The 27,772-nt window shown below is 58.5% G+C and overlaps 2 protein-coding genes across 5 annotated transcripts in view; one reads left to right on the top strand and one right to left on the bottom strand.

Annotated features, from left to right (window-relative positions):
- Positions 1-1,578: 1,578 nt before the first annotated feature.
- Positions 1,579-18,192, bottom strand: INPP1 (inositol polyphosphate-1-phosphatase). 2 transcript variants are annotated; one of them, XM_079782303.1, is made up of 6 exons: positions 17,877-18,192; positions 9,091-9,334; positions 6,556-6,616; positions 5,622-5,822; positions 4,381-4,555; positions 1,579-2,356 (listed from the first exon to the last, which is right to left on the bottom strand). In XM_079782303.1, the coding sequence occupies exons 2-6, from the start codon at positions 9,292-9,294 to the stop codon at positions 1,750-1,752; spliced, it is 1,248 nt and encodes a 415-aa protein (XP_079638429.1). In that variant the 5' UTR covers positions 9,295-9,334; positions 17,877-18,192; the 3' UTR covers positions 1,579-1,749. The 2 variants fall into 2 exon arrangements, with proteins under 2 accessions (XP_079638429.1, XP_079638428.1); XM_079782302.1 differs by lacking the exon at positions 17,877-18,192 and adding an exon at positions 16,696-16,903.
- A 7,442-nt stretch (positions 18,193-25,634) lies between these two features.
- The window catches only part of HIBCH (3-hydroxyisobutyryl-CoA hydrolase), a 29,501-nt gene continuing 27,363 nt past the window's right edge, over positions 25,635-27,772 (top strand). For all 3 annotated transcript variants that reach the window (XM_079782321.1, XM_079782320.1, XM_079782319.1), the window contains exon 1: positions 25,635-25,745. In XM_079782321.1, coding sequence (XP_079638447.1) covers positions 25,726-25,745 — 20 coding nt within the window. In that variant the 5' untranslated portion in view covers positions 25,635-25,725. The remainder of the gene's footprint in view (positions 25,746-27,772) is intronic.

Raw genomic sequence — 27,772 nt, 5'->3', positions numbered from 1 at the left:
GTGAGGAATGAACTCAGTGACTTAAAAATCAACCTGTAAAATTAAACATTAAATGGTGAGAACACTTGGGGTGGGGGAAAGTAGATTTACAGTTATAATTCAAATAAATAAAACAAGAATAAATTCTGTTTTGCACACTCACAACTGTAAACCTACTTTTACCCATTCCTGTACAGAGGGAGAGTCCACCATCAACCACAGAGCACAGTTCAGGCTCTAAAAACGATAACCCTGTCACTAAGTAAGTTGCTGTATGCAACAAAATACTGTTAAGTTTGTTCTTTGCGTTTGTAATTGTAAAAGAAAATGCTGCAGAAATGGACTTTGGCCGCCAGAGGGCGCAGGGTGGCAGGAACGCGGGCTGAGAGGGAGGCCTGTGGGGGGCAGGTCAGGGGCTGCAGGGAGGGAGCCAGCCCCCCCCCCCCCCCCCGGGGACCATGTGTATGTGCCTGTACCTCTGCTTGGTGTTTTAAAGAGCCATGTCCAATTTTTGCTCAAGAAAAGATCCCTGTCATTTGGGGGGTGTGGGGGGTCTGTCCAGAGCTGAGCAGAGGGCTGATGAGGTCACAGGGTGTGGCGGTGAACGGAGGCTGGCCTCCCACTTGCTCCGGGACTGCGCTCTGTTGCCAGATGTGTGTGGGGGTGAGGGGTGGGGAGCGGAGGCTCTGGTCCCAGGACATGGTTCCCGGGCACTGAGGGCCCAGGAGCAGCTAGTCCTGTGCCTCCCTCTGGCTTCAGTGTGGCACGTGCAAACACTGCAGAAACCGCTGCTCGGTCCCTCTGTCTCACCTGCGAACGGAGTGTGCAAGGGGAGTGTGCAAGGGGAGGGTTGGAGAGAGAGGAGTGGAGAGAGGGAGGGTGTGTGTGTGTAAGAGTATTAGAGTATGTGAATGTGTGTGTGTGTATGTGAGTGTGAGTGTGTGTGTGTGAGTGTGTGTGTGTGAATGTGTGTGTGAGTGTGTGTGTGTGCATGAGTGTGTGTGAGTGTGTGAGTGGGTGTGTGTGAGTGTGTGTGTGTGCATGAGTGTGTGTATGTGTGTGTGAATGTGAGTGTGTGTGACTGTGTGAATGTGAGTGTGTGTGAATGTGAGTGTGTGTGTGAGTGTGTGTGCATGAGTGTGTGTGAGTGTGTGAGTGGGTGTGTGTGTGAGTGTGTGTGTGTGCATGAGTGTGTGTATGTGTGTGTGAATGTGAGTGTGTGTGTGACTGTGTGTGAGTGTGAGTGTGTGTGAGTGTGTGAATGTGTGTGTGTGAGTGTGTGTGTGTGCATGAGTGTGTGTGAGTGTGTGTGTGAGTGTGTGTGTGTGTGCATGAGTGTGTGTATGTGTGTGTGAATGTGAGTGTGTGTGTGTGACTGTGTGTGAATGTGAGTGTGTGTGTGTGTGTGAGTGTGTATGAGTGTATGTGTGTGTGTGTGTGTGTGTGTGTGTAGATGGGGAGAGGAGGCTCCAGGCTTTCCTTCTTATAACAGGAATGCTGCTGAAAGCACATGAACTTATTACGCATCAGATTCCAGGTGTAAAGGCCCCGCTGCGGCAACACGGACAGCACCACCCCACAAGCACTTCACACGTGCGCTGCTGCATGACTGGTTTATTTACAGAAATTAACATCTCTATGAACACAGAGTGGAAAACACTCCTCCAGGGAGGGAGGCGCATGTTGACCACCCAGAGGCAAAGCTATCTTCCCGAGACAGAGACGTGGGGCCCAGGGGCACAGCTGGGCTTCTACGGCCGAGAAAGGTGTCTATGCCCGTGCATCCGCAGGTGCGTCCGCAGGGGCAGGTGCAGGTGCAGGTGCATCCGCAGGCGCCAGGTGCTGGGCGAGGAGGCCCAGGAATGCCTCCAGCTGCTGGCGCGACCTGTAGGCGATGAGGCCGCCCCTGTTGGCCCAGTGGTCCACGCCGCTGGCGCCCTCGTTGCCCACGTGGTACAGCAGCTGCGGCCACTCGCGCCCCGACGCGGGGCCGCGGGCCAGGCAGCCCTGGAAGTCCACCATGCCGCCGCCCATGGCCCGCAGGATGGCGTGGGGCGCGCACGAGTCCCACTTGAAGGTGGTGTCGTAGGAGAAGACGTACACGTCCACGAGGCCCTGGACCACGCACAGGCCCTTGTACCCGGCCCCCGCGGCGTGGAGCACGCGGCCCCCGCAGACCCGCGCCAGCGCCGCCCGCACCGTCTCCCGTTCGCTGGCGCTGATGACGGCGGAGAACCGGGGGGCGCCCGCGGCCTGGGGGCCCGTGTCCTCGGCCTGGGGGCCGGGGCGGCCCGTCTGCGGCTCGGAGCCGGGGGGCAGGAGGGAGTGGACGTTGGTCCCCATGTAGGAGAGGCCCCAGTATCGCCGTCCTTCCCACCTGCAGTTGGGGGGGGGGAAAGTTCCGGTGAGTGCAGGGCGAGATCCCACCGGCTTTTTACAACTTTTAATGCGTTTGTATTGATCTCAGGAGGAAGAGAGAGAAACATCCATGATGAGAGCACCTTGGATCAGCTGCCTCCTTCCCGCCCGCACTGGGGCTGAGCCCCCCGGCCCAGGCCCGACCTCCTGGCTCACAGGGCCACGCTCCACCACGGGCCACGCTCTACATGGGCCACGCTCCACCACGGGCCACGCTCCACCACGGGCCACGCTCCACCACGGGCCACGCTCCACCGTGGGCCACGCTCCACCACGGGCCACGCTCCACCACGGGCCACGCTCCACATGGGCCACGCTCCACCACGGGCCACGCTCCACCACGGGCCACGCTCCACCACAGGCCACGCTCCACCGTGGGCCACGCTCCACCATGGGCCACGCCGGCCGGGCTCGCATTTGCCTTTCATTATCCGTGCTGCTTTCAACCTCACGATGTGAAAAAAATGTATTTAATGTAACGAATCCCCAAGCCCTTCAGCCTAGACAGACCCCACGGAGCTCACTCGTTCCTGAGTCACCTCTCCGCGCTGCCTGCATGTTTCCGGCATCAGCACAGCGACCCGGGGCGATGCGGACTATCTGTGGGGTTCGGGGCCTCGAGGACACGCAGAGCTTTACTGCCGCGTGGGCAGCTCAGGGCTAAGAGGGGAAGCTGAACACAGGTCGTCTGTCTTCCATCTGCATGCGTGCACGGTCCTGTACATGGTTCTGCCCAGGGAACGCCTCCCGCTGTCTTACCCTCCTCTCTGCTCACTCACAAGCTCGCCTCCCCTGAACGCCAAGGAAGAGGGACGCGTTATTTTGGGCAGCGAGACGGCCCTCGCACCTGTCCTTCCTCCACGGGTGACGCCCCGTCGGTGCTGGGGGACGCCCGCCGACGCAGTGTCTGTGCCGCTGACAGCTTTGGGACACGTCTAGGCCAGGGTGACGCCTGCGCCCAGGCCCGGCGCCCTTTAATCCCGTCGTGACCGTGCAGGGAGAACCAACACGTTTTCGCGGGGAGGAAGGCGGCGGGGAGGGGAACGTCAGAGCTCCTGAGGTTAGCTCGTGACTATTGCAGAGCGACAATGCTCAGCTGCCCAGGAACGCCAAGCTCAGGAAAACACGTGCCCTAACCAACAGTGTGACCCACTTCAGGGAGAACACGGAACCAGCTGCGTGCGGCTCCGTGGCTGAGCGTGGACCTGTGAGCCGGGAGGTCAGGGTTCGATTCTCGTCAGGACACAGGCCCGGGTGGCGGGCTCCATCCCCAATGTGGGGCGGGCAGGAGGCAGCCGATCAGTGAGTCTCCTCATTGATGTCTCTCCCTCCCTCTCCCTTCCTCTCTGAAATCAGTGAAAGTAGATTTTAAAAAAAAACACACACAAATAAAAACTGAACCCCCAGGAGACAAGCGGTCCCTGCCGCGCCCTGGAGCCGACCCCAAAGCGCAGGCCAGTGGGAGGCGCCCGCCCCGCCGAGCCCCGCGAAGCTCTGCGGGAGGGTGGAGCGAGGCGGCCCTCACATTCACAGGGACAGCACCCCAGGGGCAGGTTCCGATCCCGGCCAGAACTGCTCATCTTTTCACTGGGTGGTTTTCACATTTGGGTTTTGAATTTCTTCTAAAATTGGGTCACAGTTCCACGGGCTGTAGTATAAGCACAGCCCCTCTCATTCCACACGCATCAGCGGGCAGGGCGGGCACCGTCCTAGCGACCTGGTTTTGAACGGGTTCGAGGAACGGGGACAGGACTGCTCTCTCCCAAAGCAGAGCCATGACTCCGCCCACGTGCCATTTCCTTTCAAAGCCCCTGCCAGCCCCGTCACACGGGCCAGTGAAATTAGGCCTCCAACACGCAGGCCCCAGCAGGACTGGCCGGTGTGTCATGTCCTGGGAACGCCACACGAGTGACCCCCTCGGCAACAAGCCAAGCTAAGGTGACAGATTCCACAAACCGAGACGCGCCCCGAGCGCCCCCCTACCTGCCGGTGGCGGGATCCTGCGCCACGAAAGGCTGGTTGACAACGCCCATCAGGGGCAGCCCCGTGTGCAGGTCGTAGACGCCGATGAGGATGGTGACGCACGGGAGGCCCCGGGGGAAGACGCCGTGGCTGGGTTCCACGTCGGCCGAGCCCTGGATGTACTGATGCGTGGAATCTGAAAGGGGGTTCAGGCCACGATGGCGGAGAGAATGAGGATGAGCACGCCTGTGAACTCTGTCCTACAGCGTTCCTTTCTTCTCACTTAATAACTGCGACTGTCTGAACGTTTGTGCCCCCCCCCACCCCCATTCTAACCCTCAGAAGAGATGGGAACCAGTCGGCACGGCTCAGGGGTTGAGCATCAACCTATGAACCACGAGGTCACGGTTCGATTCCAGGACAGGGCACAGGCCCGGGTTGCGGGCTCGATCCCCAGTGTGGGGTGTGCAGGAGGCAGCCGATGAATGATTCTCTCTCATCATTGATGTTTCTCTTTCTCTCACTCCTTTCCTCTCTGAAATCAATAAAAATATATTGAAAACAAACCAACACACACACACACACAACCCAATAATCAATGAGCTACAGATTTTGGTTCTATCACAGTCGTGACCCAAAAAAGCACTAACGGGTGGCGTGTCCACAGGCCTCCAATACTGACCGCTCGGGAGTCCTACGGGCTTTGCCTGGCCTGCACCGGCGCTGACTGCTCGTTTCGTTGGATCGGCAGGAAGTGGTTACACAGGGAGCGATCTCACCGAACCTGGGCTGTGTTTCCCTCTGAGAGGCTGAGGACCCGGCGTGTGGTGCCGCATGGCAGGTGCCCGCTGCAGCCGTGTGCCCCGTGACTGCCTGTGTGCCCCGTGACGTGTGGCTGCTCCCACTCACTCTTCCCTCCTATGTACAGCCTGGACCCTGACGCCCTTCAGAGGTGAGGGACTCAGCTCTGCACGTGTGCCCGCGTGTGTGTGCACACCCCCACCCAGATCCACAAACACGTATACATATCTGTTACAGGTGACAGATGCATGTGTTTATAACAACATGTCATAACACCTACCCAACTCTTCTTGATCACTTTCAAACTGTAAAGATTTTAAACTTCCAGGAGAGTTAAACTATACTCAGTTTGTATTCTTCTAAGCTCCCTACCTCCCCCCCGCCCCCCCGCCCACACACACACACACAAACCCAACGATGACTAAAAAGAACAAATGAATGAAAGCAAATCCTCCACTGACCTATGGGATCCACCCAGATTCCCAAAGTGTCCTGTGGAATGGCGACCTGGACCGAATCCAGGGCCGGGTCGGCGAAGGCCACATCCTCATGAACGACCTTGGCCAGTGCCCCGGCCGCTAGCTGGTTCCCGTTCAGGACTTTGCTCAGCAGCTCGGCCATCTCCTCCTCCGTCGGGCACAGTCTCAAGACGATCGTTTCTCCTGGTGGGAAGACACACACACACAGTCACAGCATCTCCAGAGTGTCGGGGGAAAGGACCACAGCGGGGTGGGGGAGGAGGCTGCGCACTCGGGTGCGGGGAGGGCAGCAGGCCCGTATCTGTGGCCCCGGACCGGCCCACGGCCAGAATCACAGGAGGTCCATGGGTGGGTTTTGAGTTTAGACCCTGGGCCTGAAATTGTCGGCCCCGTTGAGAAGAAGCACATCTTTCTGGGGCATCTGTAAGTCCCATTAGATTCCCAAAGGACCACTCAACTTTACAAAAGGTTCAGTCAAGCCCTGGCCAGTGTGGCTCAGTGGATAGAGCGTCGGCCTGCAGACTGAAGGGTCCCGGGTTCGATTCTGGCCAAGGGCACATGCCCGGGTTGTGGGCTCGATCCCCAGTGGGGGACATGCAGGAGGCAGCCAATCACTGATTCGCTCTCATCATTGATGTTTCTATCTCCCTCTCCTTCTCCCTTCCTCTCTGAAATCAATAAAGATATATTTTTAAAAAAGGCTAAGTCATACATTACTTAAATGCCACAGATTTACGTCTAAGACACCCTATTTCCCTAAGTTAAATGGCCTGAAATTCTGAATGGAGCTTAATATTCGAATATATGGTCGTTTACACGGAAGGCTCCCAAACATCCATTTAGAATGTAAGTTGGAAATTAGGATAGGATACGTTCACTAAAACTTACAACGACACGTGAGGATTGGTATACTTACCCAGAGCATTAGTAAACTCATTGGATTCTTCTCCAAAAATTTTTTCCTCCAAGCCTGGAAACTGAATAATGCAGAGGGTATGAGAACAAACCAAAGCAAGAACAATAAAAAACCCCACACATATGTTCAATTCTGAACAGGTTTCCATTTTCCATTTCAAACTAAACGGCACAACTGGGTCTGACATTTAGAAGTGTACAATTCCAGAAACCCACCTCAGCATCACACAGTGAGGTCAGCGTGGCTCGGCACTTAACTTGCTAAGACGTCCCTGCTCCTCTGCCCTTAGAAAAAGTGCAAGTCATGGGAGAGGGCTGGCTCCCTTCTGTGCTGGTGAGTCTGCACAAGTATTTCTAGAAACTGCATCTATCTCCTTACGCGCCAGAGGGTTAGAATGCTTCCAAAGGAAATATTTTAACTCTGGCTCTTAAATAGCACCCTCGTCGCTTATATACGTTAGCGTCATTGATCAAGCACCGCAGATTTTACTTGAGACTGGCTAGAAGGGGTTAGAAGATAACATTACTCCCCCCTCCCCCCCATTTTCAAGTGTGTTTCCTGCACCTGTTGGAGGTCTCGCTCACCTTCAGGGTTGGAAGTGATACAGCCAAACAAGGGAAATGTTTGATGAACCAGTAGTTTATGCATCAATATAGAATAAAACAAAAAAAAATAGAGCTGCCCTAACCGGTTTGGCTTGTGGACAGAGCATTGGCCTGTGGACTGAAGGGCCCTGGGTTAGATTCCAGTCAAGGGCACAGGCCTGGGTTGCGGGCTCAGTCCCCAGTAGGGGGCGTGCAGGAGGCAGCCGATCGATGATTCTCTCTCATCCTGGATGTTTCTCTCACTCTCTCCCTCTCCCTTCCTCTCTGAAATCAATTAAAAAAAAATTAAAAATAGAGCTAAGTAAGACCCTTCTCTGTGTAGGACCAGGAAGCTTTCCGAAACCTTTGCCTCTCCAGTAAGAGACGTTTCCCTCCACACACGGGCTGACTTCTGATCTGAGTGATGTTCTCCGGGAACGAAGGCAAGGAACGCTTCAAACACGTGCCTCAGCCACTCACAGGCGGGCAGGAGCCTTAATAGCGCCCACGACCGCTTGGCCCAATCCCATCCTGAAGAACAGGGCGCGTCCGCCAGGGCTGGGCCCAGCTCCCCGCCCGCCTACAGCCCGTTTCTGAGGCTGCCTCACTTATCCGTTCAAGTCCCGGCACATACCTCCTCAGCGAACCCTGCCTGGACGTGTTCTAATGCTGAGGGCAAACACTAACCCGTCAAACTGAATGCCGGTACTTTTCTAGGCCAGTTGCTCAACCATCCCTTGCCACAACTGTCCCGATCAGGACCAGAGAGGAACTTGCCCCATTTAGGCACTGGGGCAGGTATCGCAGGGCACGGAGAAGTGCAGTTCGTAGAGGATTCAAAGGGTTGTTTGTACTTCCTTCCTGTGGTCAGGAATTCACTTAAATGATTCTCTCTCTTTTTAAAATGTTCTTGTTGATTTTTAGAGAGAGGGGAAGGGAGAGGGAGAGAGAGATAGGAACATCAATGATGAGAGAGTGAATGATTCTTCCCGATTCCTATATTGGAGCATTTCGTAGAGAACTAGTCCAATGCTTTATAGTGCTCTGTCCTCCTGACGATGTAATCATTCGATCCTATAGAAGGCCACACCGCAAGGCAGAGCACAGACTCTGGAGCCAGGTGGCCTGTGCTCAAAACTGGCCCGGCCATCCGCTTGCTGTGTTACCTCAGGCAAGTGACTTAACCTCTCTGTGCCAGTCTTTTCTCACCCACTCCCCGGGATTACTACTAGTTCTTCATAAAATTGTTATAAGAGTTGAGAAGTTAAGTAAGCCTTTAGAGCAGTGTCTGGCATGCAATAAGCATTTATAAGTGTCTGTTAGTGTTGTGATTATCAGTATTTATGAATACAGTCCCCCCCCCAATCAGTTTAAAATAACTAGAATCACAATCACTGTTATAAATAACATTTTTCTACTAGAATAGACTGTAAGTCTCCAGAATTCTACAGCATTAGATACACGATTATGTCAGAAAGTGAGACTTAATAAATCAAACCATTTTGTAAAGTTATCAAATAGTATTTTCTCATTTCTATTGAAATAAGTGATATGTGCCATGCACACGCATACACATGGGAGGGAAACATTCTAACAACACGGAGCCAAACAGCTGTGGTTTTCTCTAGTCGGGGATGATATTTGCTTATTTTCCCGAGAATGTGTACTACTTATTCAAAAAGAAACTCAATAAATGGGAAGGTCTGTTTCTCTCTAGCTCTGAGCATGGTGACTGATTTTATTTCCTTATTTGTTCTCCTGTATTTTCAAACTGTCCTGCAGTGAACATTCTAGAAGTGTCACAGTCAGAATGAGGGGCTTCAAACCCACAGCGGAGTGTTTATTTGAACCCGAGGTGCTGGTCCTTCGGGGGAGGGCAGGAGGGGGCAGGCTGTGCCCACAGAGCCACAGCCACAGGCGGGCCCCTGCCGTCCGGCCCGGCCCGGCCTACCTTGCTCTCCACGTGCCGCTTGATGACCTCCTGCACCAGCACGTCGGCCAGGGTCTTGAAGTCCACGGCGAACTTCTTGTTCTTGTCCCCGCCCTTCTTCTCCTCGATGAGCAGCTGGAAGAGGGCGTCCTGCTGCCGGCAGGCGCGGGCGATGTGGGCCGCCTTCTCGGAGACACGGAGCAGCTCCCGCAGGATCGCGGACATGGCTGGGCCCGGGCCCCGCCCAGCGGGTGAGGGCGCCCACCTGCGGGAAAGAGAGCGAGAGAGCGGCTCAGAGCGGGCGCCGCCAGTCTGGCCGCTGGCAGTCGGCGGGGTGGGCAGGCTGGGGGTGGGCAGGCTGGGGGTGGGCAGGCTGAGGGTGGGCAGGCTGGGGGTGGGCAGGCTGCGGGGTGGGCACGGCAGGCGGCAGGGTGGGCAGGCTGGGGGTGGGCACGGCAGGCTGGGGGTGGGCAGGCTGGGGGTGGGCAGGCTGCGGGGTGGGCACGGCAGGCGGCGGGGTGGGCAGGCTGGGGGTGGGCAGGCTGAGGGTGGGCAGGCTGCGGGGTGGGCAGGCTGGGGGTGGGCAGGCTGGGGGTGGGCAGGCTGAGGGTGGGCAGGCTGGGGGTGGGCAGGCTGGGGGTGGGCAGGCTCCGGGGTGGGCAGGCTGGGGGTGGGCACGGCAGGCTGCGGGGTGGGCAGGCTGAGGGTGGGCAGGCTGGGGGTGGGCAGGCTGGGGGTGGGCAGGCTCCGGGGTGGGCAGGCTGGGGGTGGGCACGGCAGGCTGCGGGGTGGGCAGGCTGCGGGGTGGGCACGGCAGGCTGGGGGTGGGCAGGCTGGGGGTGGGCACGGCAGGCTGCGGGGTGGGCAGGCTGCGGGGTGGGCACGGCAGGCTGGGGGTGGGCAGGCTGGGGGTGGGCACGGCAGGCTGCGGGGTGGGCAGGCTGCGGGGTGGGCACGGCAGGCTGGGGGTGGGCAGGCTGGGGGTGGGCAGGCTGGGGGTGGGCAGGCTGCGGGGTGGGCACGGCAGGCGGCGGGGTGGGCAGGCTGGGGGTGGGCAGGCTGGGGGTGGGCAGGCTGCGGGGTGGGCACGGCAGGCTGCGGGGTGGGCAGGCTGCGGGGTGGGCACGGCAGGCTGGGGGTGGGCAGGCTGGGGGTGGGCAGGCTGGGGGTGGGCAGGCTGCGGGGTGGGCACGGCAGGCGGCGGGGTGGGCAGGCTGGGGGTGGGCAGGCTGAGGGTGGGCAGGCTGCGGGGTGGGCAGGCTGGGGGTGGGCAGGCTGGGGGTGGGCAGGCTGAGGGTGGGCAGGCTGGGGGTGGGCAGGCTGGGGGTGGGCAGGCTCCGGGGTGGGCAGGCTGGGGGTGGGCAGGCTGAGGGTGGGCAGGCTGCGGGGTGGGCAGGCTGGGGGTGGGCAGGCTGAGGGTGGGCAGGCTGCGGGGTGGGCAGGCTGGGGGTGGGCAGGCTGGGGGTGGGCAGGCTGAGGGTGGGCAGGCTGCGGGGTGGGCAGGCTGGGGGTGGGCACGGCAGGCTGGGGGTGGGCAGGCTGGGGGTGGGCAGGCTGGGGGTGGGCAGGCTGAGGGTGGGCAGGCTGCGGGGTGGGCAGGCTGGGGGGTGGGCAGGCTGAGGGTGGGCAGGCTGCGGGGTGGGCAGGCTGGGGGTGGGCAGGCTGAGGGTGGGCAGGCTGGGGTTGGGCAGGCTGGGGGTGGGCAGGCTGGGGGTGGGCAGGCTGAGGGTGGGCAGGCTGGGGGTGGGCAGGCTGGGGGTGGGCAGGCTCCGGGGTGGGCAGGCTGGGGGTGGGCAGGCTGAGGGTGGGCAGGCTGGGGGTGGGCAGGCTGGGGGTGGGCAGGCTCCGGGGTGGGCAGGCTCCGGGGTGGGCAGGCTCCGGGGTGGGCAGGCCGGGGGTGGGCACGGCAGTCGGCGGGGTGGGCAGGCTGGGGGTGGGCAGGCTGGGGGTGGGCAGGCTGCAGGGTGGGCAGGCTGGGGGTGGGCGCCGCGGGTCTGCGGTAGCTCGTGGGAACACCGCACAGTGAACAGGTACTAGCCCGGGAGCACACCTTCCCGGCTACCACTGCGGCCCCTGCTGCCCACCCGGACCTCACCCAACGGCGGCACCTTGTGTTTGTTTGTTTGTATCTATTTTATTGATGTCAGAGAGGAAGGGAGAGGGAGAGAAACATCAGTGATGAGAGAGAATCACTGATCGGCTGCCTCCTGCACACACCCATTGGGGATGGAGCCTGCAACCCGGGCATGTGCCCCGACAGGGAATCGAACCCTGACCTCCTGGTTCCTAGGTCAACACTCAACCACTGAGCCATACCGGTCAGGCAGAAACTTGTTTTTAAATATTTAAAAATATATATTGATAGTCTCGAAAATCCATTTGGCCAAGGACTGACTTCCCGGTGCCAGAAGGTGTTTGGGAATCTACGTTCTACGTGTAAACCCCAGCAGACAGACAGGGGAGCCGCTCGCAGGCTAAAGGAAGCCAAGTGCTCGCAGGGACCTAGGATGCTCACCTGCGGGATGGAAGCAGGGTTCTGCGTTTACCCGACGGGGGAGGGGGTTGGAGAGAACTTGTCCTACCAGTTCTGGGGCAACTTCCTGAGCACTGTGTGTCCCGCAAGACGGAGGCCACGCCCGGGGCCGGCAACCAAGGCAGTCTCCCAGCCCCCCCCCCCCCCCCCCCCGTCCCGCCCCCGGTGCCCCTCCAGCTAAAAATGCCCCACTGTGCCTATCTGTCTGCTCTTCCAGCGAGGAGCCGTTCAGAGAACACGGCAACATAAACCACGCGCGTTGCTGGGGCCTGAGCAGTTCTGGCCTCCAGGCTGGGAGAGGCCGCCCGCCTCGAGGGCCCAGCCTGCAGGAGAGCAGCAGCTCTCCCCCTCGGGAGGCGCTACATGGGATTGGAGGCGTCAGTAACTGCTCTCACCATGAGCTCATTGTGGGGGGTTTGTCAGGACGCCTTAACGTTGAGGGACCTGGCGCTCAGGGAGGGCAAGGAACTGCAGGTTACACAAGGCCAACCAGCAGGCGGGGCTGTGTTCTCTGCCATCATCACGGACGCCCGCTGTCTCTTGTAAAAGCCGCCTCCTGGCCATCAGGAGGCGGAGGACGAGCCGCCAGGAGCCCCCCGGTGCGGCGGGCGAGGTTCATGGTTAGTTGCCACAGCTGGTTTGCGTTAAACACGTTTGCTAAATAACTTTTTAAATGCTATTTTCTTAAGAGTATGGGTCAGCCACCCCGAGAACCATGTCCAGCCTCAACAGTGATGAGAGGACAGCGAAGGGAAGCGGCGGCCGGAGCTGCCCGTGGCGCTCACGTCCGTCCGTCCGTCCGTTCTTGCAGAAGGGGCGGGAAGCAGCTGGGTCCCTGGAGATGCCCTGCCCTCCAGCCCTCAGCTCCAGGCCCGCCTAGAGGCGTGTGAGGAAGTCGGAATGGAGGGACCCTATTCAGTGCCAGAAGGATGGCCGTTGACAGCAGCAAGTTGAAAATAACCTTAAACACGGGTGACGTGTGCGGTAGACTGCTCTGTGGTCCTCAGAGGCACGTTCCTGGAGAACAGGTAACACGGAACCATGTTACCGCTGTCATGCTAAGAGGAAAGCAACCTAAGACAGGGCTCTGGCCCCGGCCGGGGCGGCGCAGCTGGCTGGAGCATCGTCCCATCCCCCGGAAGGTGTCGGGGTTGACTCCCCGTCAAGGCACACACCCAGGTTTGGGTTCGATCCCTGGTCCAGGTGCACAGAGCACACACCGAGCAGCGGTTGCTGTTTGACTCCTGGAAATCGCTACTTGACACCCGGCTCCCTTGTCCTCCCAGGGAAACCTGGGCCTCACTGCGGACGGACGTACTGACCTCCCCCCCGGCCCCCCCCCCCTCCGGCTGTGGGGCCTCCGGGCGAGGGAGGGCTCAGCTCTGCCCAGTACCCAGTTCCCTTCCATCGCTTCCTCGGGCTGCCCCCGCAATGCCACCACCGGGTAGTTGAACACCAGGGTCTGTGTCTCACGGATCTGGAGGCGGAGGTCCGGGACCAAGGCGCTGGGGGCCGGTGTCTCCTGAGCGGCTCCCGGGGCCTGCGGACGGCCGCCTTCTCGCTGTGGCCTCTCCGCGCTGCGCTCACACCCCTGGTGCGCCTCCTCTGCTTATAAAGGCACCGGGCGGGGGATCGGGGCTCACGCACGTGGCCCCACTTCACGGATTGCTTCCTGAGGCCCTGTCTCCGCATCCAGTCACGTCCTGAGATTCTGGGCTCACGGCTTCCCCAGACGAACGCGAGGGGGATGCCCTTCTCGGACCCAGGGGCCTGAGAACCTTGGCGAGCCCAGCACAGCCGCTCTCCGGCCACGCAGGGAGCTGGGCAGGGCTCTCTGCCCACGTGGGTGGTCCGTCTAACTGTGAGCGGCCTTCCCCACGTGGGACGGCTCGCTCTCACCGCCAAGTCATCGCGGATGCAGCGAACCCGGAGCCACCGCGTCAGCCCTGCTTCGTGACAGCCTCTTGCGAATCGGGTCCGAGCGGGAGAGGCTGGAGGAGTGATATCCTCCCCGTCGGAGACCACGTGTGCACCCACCACAGCGTCACGCAGAAGGGCCTCCCGCTTTTGTGGGACTTTCACATCCAGTGGAGAGAGAGGCTCTCAGCTGGAGGAGGTCAGGGAAAGGGGGGCGGAGAGGGGGGCCCTGAAGGCTTTTCTGGAAAGCCCCATCTCTCCACAAAGATAAAATTCTCCTAATTCCTGACCATCCTGTCCCCTCGCCCGATCACCAGAGGTTTACGATTCATCTCTGCATCATGTACACGCACTTCAGGTGTGAGCAACAGCAGCGTGGGGAGCCGGGGGCTTTGGAATCCGATAAACCTGGGCTCAAACCCTGGCCCCGCCGTGAACGAGCTGCGTGGCACCTGGTAACTTACTTGCCCTCTCTGCGCCTCCCTCCTCACCGGTGAAGTGGCGAGAGTACGCCCCTGGCAGAGACCCTGTGGAGGCCAGCGAGACATTTCTGGGGGAGGCCCCGCGCAGCGCCTGGCCGAGAGCCCACGGGTGACAGCGGTGGCTGTTAAACCCGGAGCCAGTCCCACGCCCTCTCGAGAAAACGCGAGGCCAGCCGCTGGCTGTGGTCACTGCCCTCTCTGCCCACTAAATCCCCGAGGCGGGGCCCTCCTTGGATTCGGAGCGGGTGGAATGGAGTTCCTGGGTGCGGCCAGATCTGATGGCGCAGTTTCTGGGCGTCGGGCGGAACCTTGGCTCCGGAGCGGCGACGCCCCGGGTGGAGGCGGTGGGCGAGGCCTCGTGGGATCTGGAGGGCCATCGTCCCGTTGGGGGGTGTTCTGTGAGGCTGCTGTGTGGAGATCTGTGGCTGGGGGTGCCCAGTGCTGGAGAGGGGTGGGCCAGGGCCGGGGTGCCCTCTGCGCAGGGACAGGGGCGGGAGGCCTGGGAGTGCCAGTGAGCAGCGCTCGGAGCAGGGAAGGGGGTCCGGTGCCGTGGGCATCCCTCCCACGGAGAACCACGGCTTCTGCAGCCTGCACGCCGCCGGGACTCCAGCGGCCCCTCCACTGTGCACCCCCTGCACCCGGCCTTCCTCCCGCCTGCGAAGCCCCGGGGCCTGGGGGGGGCCGTGCCCTGTCGGCGGCCTGAGGCCAGCAGAGGCACCCAGGCAGCACCTGGGCATCTCACACGAAGGGGCTGTGCCCTCTCTCCGGGCAGCGGCCGGCAGTCTCAGGTGGGCAGGCCCGAGGCTGGATTTAGCTCCCCCTGCCCTGGGGGGGGTGGGGCGGGCAGCCCAGGCCTCGGCCTCCTTCCCCGGGGCCCCACCTTAGGGCTGCTTCAGGGAGTGGGGCGAGGGACGGAGGCTGCCCCGCAGGAGGAGCGGGGAGCATCCACGGGCTCAGGCTGCTCACCTTCCGCAGCGGCCAGGGAGGGGGGAGGTGCGACTGCCAGCAGGAGCTCCCAGCGTGCCCCAGCCACGCGTGCCCCAGCACAGGGCTGCTGTCGCGCAAGCATCTCCAGGGACTCACAAACAGCGCCTTGGAGCTGCTGGGAGACGCCGTCCTTCCCGCGTGCAGACCCGCTCGGCTCTCAGAGACGTGGTCAGGCATCTCTCGGAGCCATCCAGCAGCACGTGTGGGACCGCCTGGACTTTCCGCGGTCCTTGCACCCTGATCTGTGTGAGACGGCTGTCGTCACGTCCGGGGCTCCGGCTAAATCCAGCATTTTCGTAGCAGTAGCCGATTTCCCACTGTCTGTCCGTGTGCTCTCACGCTCCCCACACGCCTTTCATTGGCACGTGCTGTTCCGTCTGGTCGACTTGCCTTCCCTCTGCCGTCTACACCTCACGTCCACTCCCCTCTCAGGATCAGCTCGAGGGCAGGAAACTCCAACAAGCAACTTCAGAAATGAGGTTCATCAAACGACCAGGAAGCACAGGGAGAGAGAGTCTGCCTCCTTAGGAATCAGGGAAATGCAACTTAACATCAAATAGGACTTCAGACGGAAAACTCCACGCGTGGGTGTGGACCCCCTGCTGGGACTCACTGTCTCAGCCACGCCGGAAAGCGGGGTGCGCTTCGCTGAACATGAGCACAACCTGTGAGCCGGCAGTCTCCCTTGCGGACCTGTGCCGGGCAGACACGGATGCACGTGGGCATCAAAAGCGAGTACAGACGTGTATGAGCAGCATCACTGGCGGGAACCCAACCCTAGAAGTGGCCCAGATCACGGTCAATAACAACACGGAATTAACAGAGAAAATGAAAGAATCCCTGCCCGGCCAACAACAGGGACGAACCTCACGGGGACACACTGCCGAGGAGAGAAGCGAGCTGAGCGATGTGATTCATGTCACCTTCACGACCAGGCACAGCTAAGGGCGCAAAGCAGCAGCACCTGAGCCCGAGGCCGCGCTGCCCCACGCGCGCTGGGCGGGGTCCCGGCTGTGCTCCTCGGGAGGGGAGTGAAGGGAGGGACCGGAGATTCCCCGGATGCCCCTCTGGGAGGTCTGGAGGGAAGAGGTCGGCCGGCCCGGATGGTGATCAGCCTGCCTGCCATCAGGAGCGTGGGGGGCCCCTGGGGTTATGGGTTTTGTGGGGTTCTGTTTGGTTTTCCTATTCAGTTTTCACTGAACTGCACATGTGGTCCTGGCAGCTGGGAGCTGGGGTCACTGTGTTGTTGGCGTGTGCAGGGACGCCCATTATCACCTGCTCTGTGTATTTTTAAAAAATCTTTACGAGGACCCAGCTGGCGTGGCTCAGTGGTTGAGTGTCAACTTATGAACCGGGAGGTAACGGGTTCAATTCCTGGTCGGGGTCAGGGCACATGCCCGGGTTACGGGCTTGATCCAGGAGGCAGCCGATCAATGATTCTCTCTCATCACTGACATTTCTCTCTCTCTCCCTCTCCCTCTCTGAAATCAATAAAAACACATATTTTTTAGACAGTGAAAGGGGTTCTGAGTAAGGATGCACTGAAACAATAAACATCCACCGCCTTTGCCTCCCCCTAGAGTCCCTGTTTAGAGGGTGAGGACCAGGTCGCTCCCCGCACTTCGGGGGCTACTGTCACCCTCCCACCCTCTGCGGTCACTGCGCGGCGCCATCCCTATCAGTTTCCTGGGTTTCAAAGCCACGCACCGCGGAAAGGGGCCAAAAGCTGTTTCCTTCGGCGTGAGGGACGCAGGTCTGTGGACACGAGGGACGCAGGTCCGTGGACAGGAGGGATGCAGGTCCGTGGATGTGAGGGACGCAGGTCCGTGGACACGAGGGATGCAGGTCCGTGGGTGTGAGGGATGCAGGTCCGTGGACACGAGGGATGCAGGTCCGTGGGTGTGAGGGATGAAGGTCCGTGGACACGAGGGATGCAGGTCCGTGGATGTGAGGGACGCAGGTCCGTGGACACGAGGGATGCAGGTCCGTGGGTGTGAGGGATGAAGGTCCGTGGGTGTGAGGGATGCAGGTCCGTGGACAGGAGGGACGCAGGTCCGTAGACATGAGGGACGCAGGTCCGCGGGCGTGAGGGATGCAGGTCCGTGGACAGATGCAGGTCCGTGGACAGGAGGGATGCAGGTCCGTGGACAGATGCAGGTCCGTGGACAGATGCAGGTCCGTGGACAGATGCAGGTCCGTGGACAGGAGGGATGCAGGTCCGTGGGCCGTCCGCGCAGCCCAGCCCGCTGCTCTGAGAGGCCATTCGCCGTGGACACCTTCAGGACTGGCTTCAAACTGGCTTTAAACCTGGCATCTCCGACCGACCTGGCAGCTGGTTCACGCGTCTCCCTGGCGGATGTGGTAACACACCCAGGACCACTGCCCCCCCCCCAACCCCCCACGGCTCCGGCCCACTGCTCCCCCCCACCACACACACACACACACACACACACACACACACACACACACACACACACACACACGGCTCCGGCCCCAGCTCTGCCGTCGCACAGCCCGCCTTCCCGGTGCAGAGCCCAGCCAGGAGCCAGGACTCCGCTGCCACAGGCCGGTGCCCACGTCCCCTCCGGGGCCAGGGCGCGGCCTGGACACCGCTCCGCGCAGCGAGAGCCCAGCCGGGCGCCTGGCGGCCGCGCCCCCGCCCCGCCATCCGGGCCCGCACCCCCCTCCGCCCCGAGAGGAGGGACCCGTAAAACCGGCGCCCGCTCCCCCCTCCGCTCCCCTCTCCGCTCCCCTCGCCCGGCGCCGGGACCGCGGGCTCCTCCGCCCGCTGGCTGCAGGGACCGGGCGGAGGCCTCGCCGCGGGGACCGGGGGTCCCGGGGGTCATCGCGGGCCGGGCGGGACCGGAGCCCCAGGCCGCGCCACTCACCTGCGTCCGCGCCGGAGCGCCGCCTGCTGGGGCGGGAGGGAGGGGGGAGCCGGCGGCGAGGGCGCGGAGGAAACCCGCCGCCTCCGCGGATGCGGGGCCCGGAGGCCGCCGCCCCCAGAAACGGAAGGGGCGGGGGAGGGGCGGCGGCGCAGGGCGGGGGGCGGCCTCGGGGCGCGGGGTCCGCGGGGAGGGCGGGCGCGGAGGGCGCGGAGGGCGCAGGGGAGGGACCGGGCCGCCTCGCCCGGCTGCTCGCCAGCCTCCGCCCCCGCCGGGCCGCTCCCCGCTCCCCGCTCCCCGGGCCGCGGCCGGAACCGCGTGGCGCCGCCCAGACTCCCGGGGCGCGGGGCACCCACGCCCGCCCGCAGGCGTCACAAGCGGGGCGCGGGGTCAGCGGGGAGCCGGGGTGGGGAGGCCCAGTCCCCGATCCGCCGGGTTTGCCCGGGCGGGGGGCTGCCCCGACCGCTTTATTCAGTGTTAACCTACATTTATGGGTGTCAGAGAGGAGGGGGGGAACGTCCACGAGGAGAGCGGTCTGGACCGCCCCCCGCCCGCCCCCGCCGGGACGGAGCCGCCCGGGCCTGCGCCCTTGGCCGGGAACGAACCCTGACCTCCTGGTTCCGAGGTCCACGCTCCACCCCTGCGCCCCGCCGGCCGGGCCCAGCTCGCTTCTAAAGCCCCCCCCCCCCCCCCCGCCTTCTGTGCGCTTTGGGGGGGGGGGGCCGGCAGGGGTGGGCGCTGGGAAGGGGGACCTCCTGCCCGGCGGCCGGGTCCCTGGTTCTAATGGAAATGCTGAGTCTCGGGGTGCTCGCCCCCTCGGGTGTGGGCCTCGCCACCCTGCCAGTGAGCGGTCCTGGGTGGGACCCCCTCTCCGGAGCCCTCCATCCGGCACCCAGTGCCCCCGAGGAGGCTGCACCTGGGGGTGGGGCTCGGACTGGCGGGGCGGGGGGGCGGGGCAGCAGAGTTGGGAGGGGAAGGGCGGGGACAGGGGGCGGGGTGGGGGGAGGCTGCCTGTCACCCTGCATGGCCCCCACTAACCGGGGCCCCGCCACGCACACCCGGGGGATGGTCACGTGCAGGCCCAGCCCGGTGCGCGGGCGAGGCTGCTGCAGGCGTTGGGGGGAGGGGGCCCCACCTGGGCTGGGAGAGAACGCCCTGTCTGCAGCCCCTCCCGGGCCTGCACGGGGGAAAGCTCTGTTTTACAGGGTTTCTCACCTGCATCTCTCCAAACCACCCGAGACGGAAGCCCGGGGCGAGGAGATGGTGCTGAAAACCTGCCCACTGGCTCCGTGGAACCCGGAGGTCACGGTTCCATCCGTCAGGGCACAGGCCCCTCGCAGGCTGGATCCCCAGTGGGGGGCGTGCAGGAGGCCGCCGATCTGTAATTCTCTCTCATCATGGATGTTTCTCTCTCTCCCTCTTCTTTCCTCTCTGAAATAAAAAAAAAAAATTATTTTAAAAGAAAGAAAATATAAGTGAATTGCTTTTAATCTCAAAGTAAGCATGAAATTAAGAGCAAAATTAGAAAAGTGGCAGACTTGACTATAGAATTTTTAACTTCTTTCGTCAAAAAGACCCATTAAATAAAATTAAAGGTAAGTAAAAAATCATCAAAATTGCCTAATCTATATAAAAGATAAGAGCGTGACATCCTTATATAGTAAAGAGGTCTTACAAAGAAAGAAATACGCTGTTGTTGTCTTTTAGTGGGCAAAAATGTAAATTAGTTAAGCCGAGGAAGAAAATGGCCAGCGCTGTTTTTAAGGGAAGTGAAAACTTAAACCGCTCTGCAGCTCAGGTTGAGAACAGAAGAACGGCAGCGGCAGCGCTAGCTAACCTTTGGGGCAGTTCCCCCCCACCCTCCCCACCCCCCCCACCCCCCCCACCCCCGGGGCAGGTGCCTGGCGAATGGCCACGCCAGGCCAGGGTAGGGCAGAAGTTGCTTCAATGTTTCCTCAATTTGGCAGAGCGCAGTCAAAGCCTCAAAAAAGTTCACATTCTTTGACTCAAAAATAGCATTTCTTGGAGTTCATAATACAGGGATTGACAAATATTGGCTTTGAGGCCACATATGTCTCTATTACTTTTCCTCTTTACGTGTGTCCTTTTTTTTTTTTAATCTTTAAAAACTATGAAAGCTGTTAGCAGCTGGAGGGCTGTGGTCTGAAAATGGCCTGTGGGCGGAGTGTGTGCAAAGAGTAGAGAGACCACAGGAACATGCACCCACAGTGCGTTTGGTAATTGCCAAGAGAGAGAGCAAGGTAAGTGTCTGAAGACAGAAATGAGTTACCAGAGAGGAGGAACCAAGTCTATTTGTTTGTTTGTTTTATGTCAGAGAGGAAGGGAGAGGGAGAGAGAGAGAAAAACATCAATGATGAGAATCATTGATTGGCTGCCTCCTGCACGCCCCCTGCTGGGGATGGAGCCAGCAAGCCCGGCATGTGCCCTTACCCAGAATCGAACAGTGACTTCCTGGTTCATAGGTTGATGCTCAGCCACTGAGTCATGTCAACCGGACGGAAACAAGTTCTTTAAAAGTTTTAACAAGTTACAGATGATGTTTCTTGCATGAGAATTTGTGATTTGAGTGGAAAAACACAGTTTACCAACAAATGTGTTGTCATCCCAAAGACCGCATAATCGTACGTGTATATACGCATAGAATAAGAGCTAAAAGATACAAACACATTAAGATGTTGATCGAGGTCTCAGGCTGGGAGCGAGACTGTAAATATTTGTGTTTTTTTATTGTGTATTTGCGTTTCTTAGAGTGACTACGTATTGTTTTTGCATTCAAGCAAAAATAAGAGAAACTTTGCTTGGGCGACAACAAAGTACCTTAGTTTTCAATGTGAGAAAACCTTTTCTGAATGTACTCCCCCAGATGGAGTTGGTCACTCTCCCTTCTGCGTTCCCCAAACACACACTGGTCTTGTGAGTACCATTATTGCTGGGGGTCTTAATCCAGCATCTAGAAGGGTTTGGGAATCTGGAGAAGGCGCTGCATGTAAATTAATAAAGAGTCCAGAGACAAAACATAATTTTGGAAGGCATTTTGGGGAGCCAGAGAAGGCTTAGCTAAAGGAACCAAGTTCTTCTGTCTCTCTGGACCCCTTGCTTTTTATTAACACAAATTGTCCTAAGGCAAAGTAGACTTACACATCAAAGGCCAAGGTGTGGTACACAGTAGGCATTGTTAGATTGGGGGAAACTGCCTATGGCTGTTCAGGTGTTTGGCCAGCAGGAGGCAATACCATGCAGATTGAAATGTCCTCAGCTGTCTGGCAGCCACTAATCGTTTATGCATCCTTTTCAGGTTTGGGGAAATGCCCTCAGCCATTTCCAACAGGCAATAACATATGTGATTCAGCCCTTGCTGAGTCCCCAAGTTCCATCCACCTTTTGATGAAACTCTTGCATTTATGACATGCTGGAATTGGCTTCCGGCACATTATGTATGTAATTGGGGAATGATTAATCCCTCGTGTAGTTACGCTTGCCTCTGGTTTGGGGCCTGTGGGCCCCCCTACTGCATATCATAAACATGCTGGTCTTCCCAACCTGCTCTTTGCCGGAGCGTTCTCCAGGCTTCCTGCTAGACTGGGCCCCAAGGGGCAGGGCTGCGCGGGTTCTGTTCTCTGGGCTCCGGCCAGCTGACTTTCAGGTCGGACCAGCCCATGGAAACCACCAACACGAGGCTGGGGGGTGAAGGAGAAAAGTCGGGGTATTTCTTCCCACCTTTTCTCCTGCTCTCGTCCTTGAAGGCACAGGCAGCATCCCCCGCACCGCACGGCTCGCTGATTTGACTCCCTGGCCTTAGGCCTTCGGCCCTACTGGTGGTAACAGCTTCTTGCCGTTGTAAGAGCCGGAACACCTCCAGGTCTCCTGTCATCTCCATGTCGAGTTGTTTCCCTTCACCCAACCCAAACCCCAATTCTAACCGAATAAAATTTATCCTGTTGAGCCCGGCCAATGTGGCTCAGTGATTGAGCATTGGCTATGAACCAGGAGGTCAAAGTTGGATTCCTGGTCAGGGCCCATGCCTGGGTTGTGGGTTCGATCCGCATTGGGGGGCATGCAGGAGGCAGCCGATCAATGATCCTCCTCATCATTGATGTTTCTGTCTCTCTCTCCTCCCTTCTTCTCTGAGATCAATAAAAATATATTTTTAAAAAAACCTTCTGTTGAAACATCTGAGTGGACGTGGGTTCTCGTTAGGAGAGATGGCTAGATTGAAGAGCCTGGCAACCATCCTAGGACACACATTTTTTTCCTTGGATGTTCTCAGACTTTATGCCTGAGGCTTTGACTACTTTCAAGGGAATGTAGAGTGACTTACAAGTTTCCTGAGCAGGCATCTGAGTTACTGCGAGGCCAGAGTTTGGGAATGGAACACGCTCTGGTTCCTCACTTCTCCACCGCATTTTATTGGAGAAGTCATATGCTACAGGGCAGTGGTGTTCACATTTTGGAATTTTTAAGAAAATATTCTTCTATTGAGCCTCACATGTGAATGAGATAAAAGTCACATGCAGGTGAGGGGAGCCTTCTTCCTCGTCTTTGAGGCAAATGTTGGGACACCCGTGCAGACCCCCAGCTCCCGGGAACCCAATTTTAAAACACAGCTTTGGAGAGTCAAAGAGTCTAGAAGAGATATCCTTCTTAAGTGTCCAGTGCCCTGACCGGGACTCGAACCTGCAACCGCTGGGCCAAAATTAGGTCAATATTCACTTCTATTACTCCTAATATTTTTACTATTTGATTGTTAAGAGTAAGTCTTTAATAATATAGAAGTTATTTTGAGAAGCTCTAAATTGATTTCTCCCCCAAATAGCTAGCCAATTTTATTTTTACACCCTCACTGAACACACATCTTTCCCCCACTAACCCTTAATGAACAGCATACCATGTATTAAGGTCATCTATGCATTAGTGACTAGGCCACAGTTATTTGTAGGCCCTTTTTTCTGTTCTTTTCATCCTCCTTTGGTTACTGTGCCAATGGGATTTCCTTTTTAATAGCAATAGGATAGCTCTTTGCCAGGATCCACTTGTTCAAAATATTTTTAATATTTATACTTTCAGGGGAAATTTATTAACTATTTTTAATTTATTTTTTCTGGTTATAAAAGTAATGCATTAAGAGGAAAAGTTTGTAGAAATTTTGAAAAAAATGTGAATGTAAAGAAGGAAATAACATCTTGGATTATAACTTTCCATCTTCTCTCTGTGTGTTACTAAACATATTGTTTGGCAAAACTGTTGTTAAATCATCACCTATGAGCATCTTGCCAGGTATTAAATATTCCTTAGAAATCTGATTTTAATGACACATTAGCCAAGGCCTCTGCGAGGGGCCACCATAGCCGCCTCAGAGCCTTCCTGGACTCAGTCACATCCTTGACTGTTATAAACTAGCATTGGAGGGGGTGGACAATGAGGGGATAAGGACACGTATGTAATACCTTAATAAAGAAAAAAATGTACAAAAAATAAAAAATAAATAAACGAGCATTGAAGTCACCAATTGTCGTCACGTAGGTCACACTGCATGGCTGCCCCTGACATCGGCTGCCAGAAACGTGAACTTGGCTTTGATCGTAGCTCCCTGGGTGACAATGAGTTTGGCAGCATCTGCCACCTACAGCTCATCTGTGAGGCCTGTGTAAAACGGACCGGGTGGTTCACGGGGAGGTGACAGTGTGGGCCACCCACACAGGACTGGGCTGGAGCTGATTTAGCCGTAAGCGGTCCCAGCCCCCACCCCCCCCCATGCACAATCTCACTTCTGTGTTTACTCATTAAGTCATATAAATCACTGACGCTCGCCTTAGGAAAGATTAGATAACGCTTGTGAAGACAAAGCTCAGCTGTGATTTTTAGCAAGATGTAGGGAAGGAATCTCTAACATTTGTGATGGAATATTTAACACTCTGAGTTTTTCTTAAGTCAGAGTGCAAGTTTACTACATTATATAAACTGGGGGAAATTTAATACGTGGTAGAGACGACCACAGGTGGCTGAGGTATCTAAATGGAAAGGTACATTTCTAGAACAAGTCAGGCAGGTATATTTACAGTAACGTTGCAATGTGTGGGACTATAAGCTTTTCTCTAACAAGTTTTCACTGGGCCTGAGTAATTTTCCTTAGTCTATCACACACCACACACACACACACACACACACACACACACACACACAGTGTCTATATGTTAAGCTTCATAAAATGTGAGTTATCTCCCCCCCCCCCCACACACACACACTTATCTTTCCCAGATAGTATAAAGTATAATACAAGCCTGGAAGCATGTGAATCCTGAGTTCCCCCCTAACTCTGGTGAATTGAAGGCTGGAATCCGGGAGCAAAAAGTTCAGGGAAGGGACACGGTACTGCCTCTCCCTGCTCTTTGTCTGAACATTCTTAGAACATTCTTCGTCCACTCCCGCCCAGCGCCTGCTGGTGGGCCTGGGGTTAGTTCTTGCTGTTGGCACAAAGGTTACCCGTGGGAGCAAGCATATTATCCGTGATTCATTTCCTTCCATTCTCAAGCTTTCCTGAATGTTTCCTTGTTTAGCCGTCTAAGGGAGACCTTAAAATCAACTTGTTGTTGGATCCTCCCTGATGACTCTCGTGTGTCAAATCATTTTATTGCATACTTTGTTATCTCAAACGTTCCATCCCGATTGCTTATTCCTTTTGTGTATTTTGTTTTGGAATGGTTGCCTAGCTTTATGTTGGGAACTGTTAACAATTTCACAATCTGTCTTTTGGATATCACATGACCGATATGAAAATGAAATTAATAGGGAATAGTGTATTAAGTGCTTTTAATTTCTTAAGCGTTCAAAATACAACCTTTAGAGGCTTCCTTAACATTTGTTACACACAAAAGTCCATTTGTGTCCTAACCCACACCCGTTGTATCGCCACCCCTCGCGTTCCCAAGTCATTCTGGTGAAACCCGAGGCCCGCAGGAGAGTGGACAGGCCCATGGTGCTGTTTTTAACTCATTAAGCGACTTCCTTCCGTGCAAGTTCTCTGTGCTGGATTAGGAATAAACTACATCGATGTCCTGTCTGATTGAGTCCTCAAAGAAAAGACTATTAAGTTTACATTTTTAATTTAAAGAGGTTAAAATCCCAGAAAAGCTCCCCACGTCAAATTCTGCTGGTGAAAGGAACACGCCAAGCCTTTTCCCAAGAGCCTCTGGGAGAAAACCTCTTTCCTGCCAATCAGCCCGCGTCTGCTCTCCGCCGCCGCTTCCGCCCCGCCCCGCCTCGCCCCAGGCCCCGCCCCTCAGTTCCAGGCCCCGCCCCTCCCTCAGCCTTAGCCCCGCCCCTCGGCCGCCCAAAGACCACGCCCCCGCCCCGTCCCTCCCAGCCCCCAGTCTTCGCCCCGCCCCTCGGCCGTCCCAGACCCGCCCCCTCCCCGCCCGCAGCCTTAGCCCCGCCCCTCGGCCACCCAGGCCCCTCCCCTTCCCGCCCGCAGCCTTAGCCCCGCCCCTCGGCCGTCCCAGACCCGCCCCCTCCCCGCCCGCAGCCTTAGCCCCGCCCCTCGGCCACCCAGGCCCCTCCCCTCCCCGCCCGCAGCCTTAGCCCCGCCCCTCGGCCACCCAGGCCCCTCCCCTTCCCGCCCTCCCCCTTTCTCGCCTCGCCCCTCAGCGTCGCGTAGCGGGAGATCCCGAGGCCGCTCCGCCCCCTGGAGGAGGACTGTCATCTGCTTCCGGGGGCGCGGGGCGGCGGGGGCGCGGGGCGCGGGGCGGCGGGGGCGGGCCGGACGCGGGGCGGAGGCGCCTGTGGGAGCGCCGCCCCGGCCGCGCGGTCGCTGGTGTGTGGAGCTCAGGCCGCGGAGATGTCGGGCCTCGCGTCAAGGTGAGTGGACGGCGGGCGGCGGCGCGCTAGCGGGAGGGAAGTGTCGGCCTGGGCCCTGCGGCCTCAAGTTCCGAGTCGCCCTCGGGGCCCCACACTCAGGCCCCGTCCGGTCCCGGGCGCCCTCGGCCCGCCTTCGCGTCCCGCCCTCGCTGCCAGCACCTTCTCGAAGCATCACCTCCGACTCCCGCCCCGACGCTGCAGGACTTCCTTCCCCGGGACCCCCCTTTCTCCCTGCCCAACAGTGGCGTGTCGTGGGGGGGCGCGCACGGTCCGCCGGAGGAACTTGGGGGCGGGGGTCGTGCAGGCCTCACGCCTGCCTCGCTGGGCGCCCTGTGCTGGGGCGGGACCGGGCTCCGAGGCCGGTGGTCCCGAGCGTCCCCGCCGCTGCCCGGGAGCCGGGGAGCCCGGGGGCAGGCGTCTCAGCGGGTGGGCTGCGCCCCCTCCCTCCGGCCCGCGCTCCCGGCAGCAGCTGCGGCCGCTGTAAGGGAGCTCCCGGGTCTTCAGCCTCCGCCGGGGCTGGGACTGGGACTGGGGCTGGGTCGGGGGTGTTTGCCCGAAGAAGAACGGCCATTGCTTGGTGACACTGTATCCGCAGACCGAGTCTCAGGCCCTTTGTGAAGAGAACTCCAAGGATCGCTTTCGTTACTTTTAAAAGCTTTGAAGTTAGTTGCCCCGTGCCTCTGAGCAGCTCACAGAGAGATCTGGTAGGTTCTAAGAAAAGCAGCACATGTTACCATTGCTGCTCATTTTTTGAAAGTGTGGGCCAATCCACATTGTGTGGCAAAGGGGGAAGTCACGTTTATTAACGAAGTTGACCGACCTGGGCAGGGATTTGTCATCCCCAGAGGTCAGGCTGGCTTTCTCCCACCCCCCACTTCAAGGTGCAGAGCTGCCAGCTGAGCTGGGGCAGTGGTAGGGCTCTGGATGTCATCCTAGCAACGCGGAGCCCGGAGGGAGCCCAGGGCCGCAGGCTGACCCCCGAATGCATTCAGAAAGAGGGGGCCCCAGGAGTGCTTCCCAGGGGAGCTAGGTCTCTGCTGTGGCTGAGCTGTTGGGTAATTTCCCGGGAACTCCAGCCTCCCTCAGGCCCGGGGCCTCCCTCATGCCCTGGGGCCTCCCTCATGCCCCGGGTGCCCTGCTTGGCGAGCCTTGGTGCCATTTCAGCCCTGGGACATTTCTGTTCTTGTTCCCAAATAAAGCACCTCTCTCTGATGATAACTTCAAATTTTTATTTTTATAAACCTTGATCTATCCTGAGCGCCTGGCTGGTCAGACGGGCACCGCTGGCATTGCAACCTTTACTTCGCACCTGCATTTCACTTACTTGGCACTGTCCTCCTAGATTCCGGAAGCTGTGGCAGCTCTCCGCATTCCCACCTCTTGTCTCTTCCCGCCGATTAGGGTTCAGGCAGTCCTCGCACATGTATCACTGGTTCACTTTCTCAGAGGCCTGGCCGGTGGACGTGCCTCCGCCCGTGCCGGTCCGCACTGCCTGCCTTATCAGTCTGGCTCACCGGTCCTCTGCTCCGAAGCTCTCGGGGAGGCACCCTCCTGCTGCCTTTGGAATGAACCAAAACGCTCCCCACCTGGGTTTCAAGATGTGTCCCCAATTTGCTCCGTGAATTCAACCCCACTTGCTGTTATGTTCTTGTTTCTGAGAGGCACGGTTCTGGGCACCGCTGCTCTCCCGTGGCCCCTCTGGACCACTGGCTGTTCTCTTTTTGTTGTTGTTAATCCTCACCCCAGGATATGTTTTCCATTGATTTTTTTTTTTAGGGAGCGTGGAAGGGAGGGGTAAAGACAGAGAAACATCGAGGTGAGAGACACATTGACTGGTTGCCTCCTGCACGCAACCCAACCGGGGCATTCGAGGTGCGTGCCCTTGACCGGCATTGACCTGGTGACGCCACAACTTGTATGCACATTAGAATCACCTGCAGACTTGCACACAGCCAAGGCCAGGCGTCCTCAAACTACGGCCCGCGGGCCACATGCGGGTGTTTTTGCCGTTTTGTTTTTTTACTTCA

This window comes from Cnephaeus nilssonii (assembly GCF_951640355.1).
Source record: "Cnephaeus nilssonii genome assembly, chromosome: 10".
NCBI lineage: Eukaryota > Metazoa > Chordata > Mammalia > Chiroptera > Vespertilionidae > Cnephaeus > Cnephaeus nilssonii.
This window is presented reverse-complemented; position numbering and strand designations above follow the sequence as displayed.

Bases quoted from the DNA above. Each gene is read 5' to 3' on its own strand.
- INPP1 (XM_079782303.1), bottom strand. From the start codon at position 9,294: ATGTCCGCGATCCTGCGGGAGCTGCTCCGTGTCTCCGAGAAGGCGGCC. The intron at 5,823-6,555 runs GTAAGTATACCA...TCTTCCCACCAG, and splicing joins TGAGTTTACTAATGCTCTGG to GAGAAACGATCGTCTTGAGA. The intron at 2,357-4,380 runs GTAGGGGGGCGC...CCCCAACTGCAG, and splicing joins CAGGATCCCGCCACCGGCAG to GTGGGAAGGACGGCGATACT.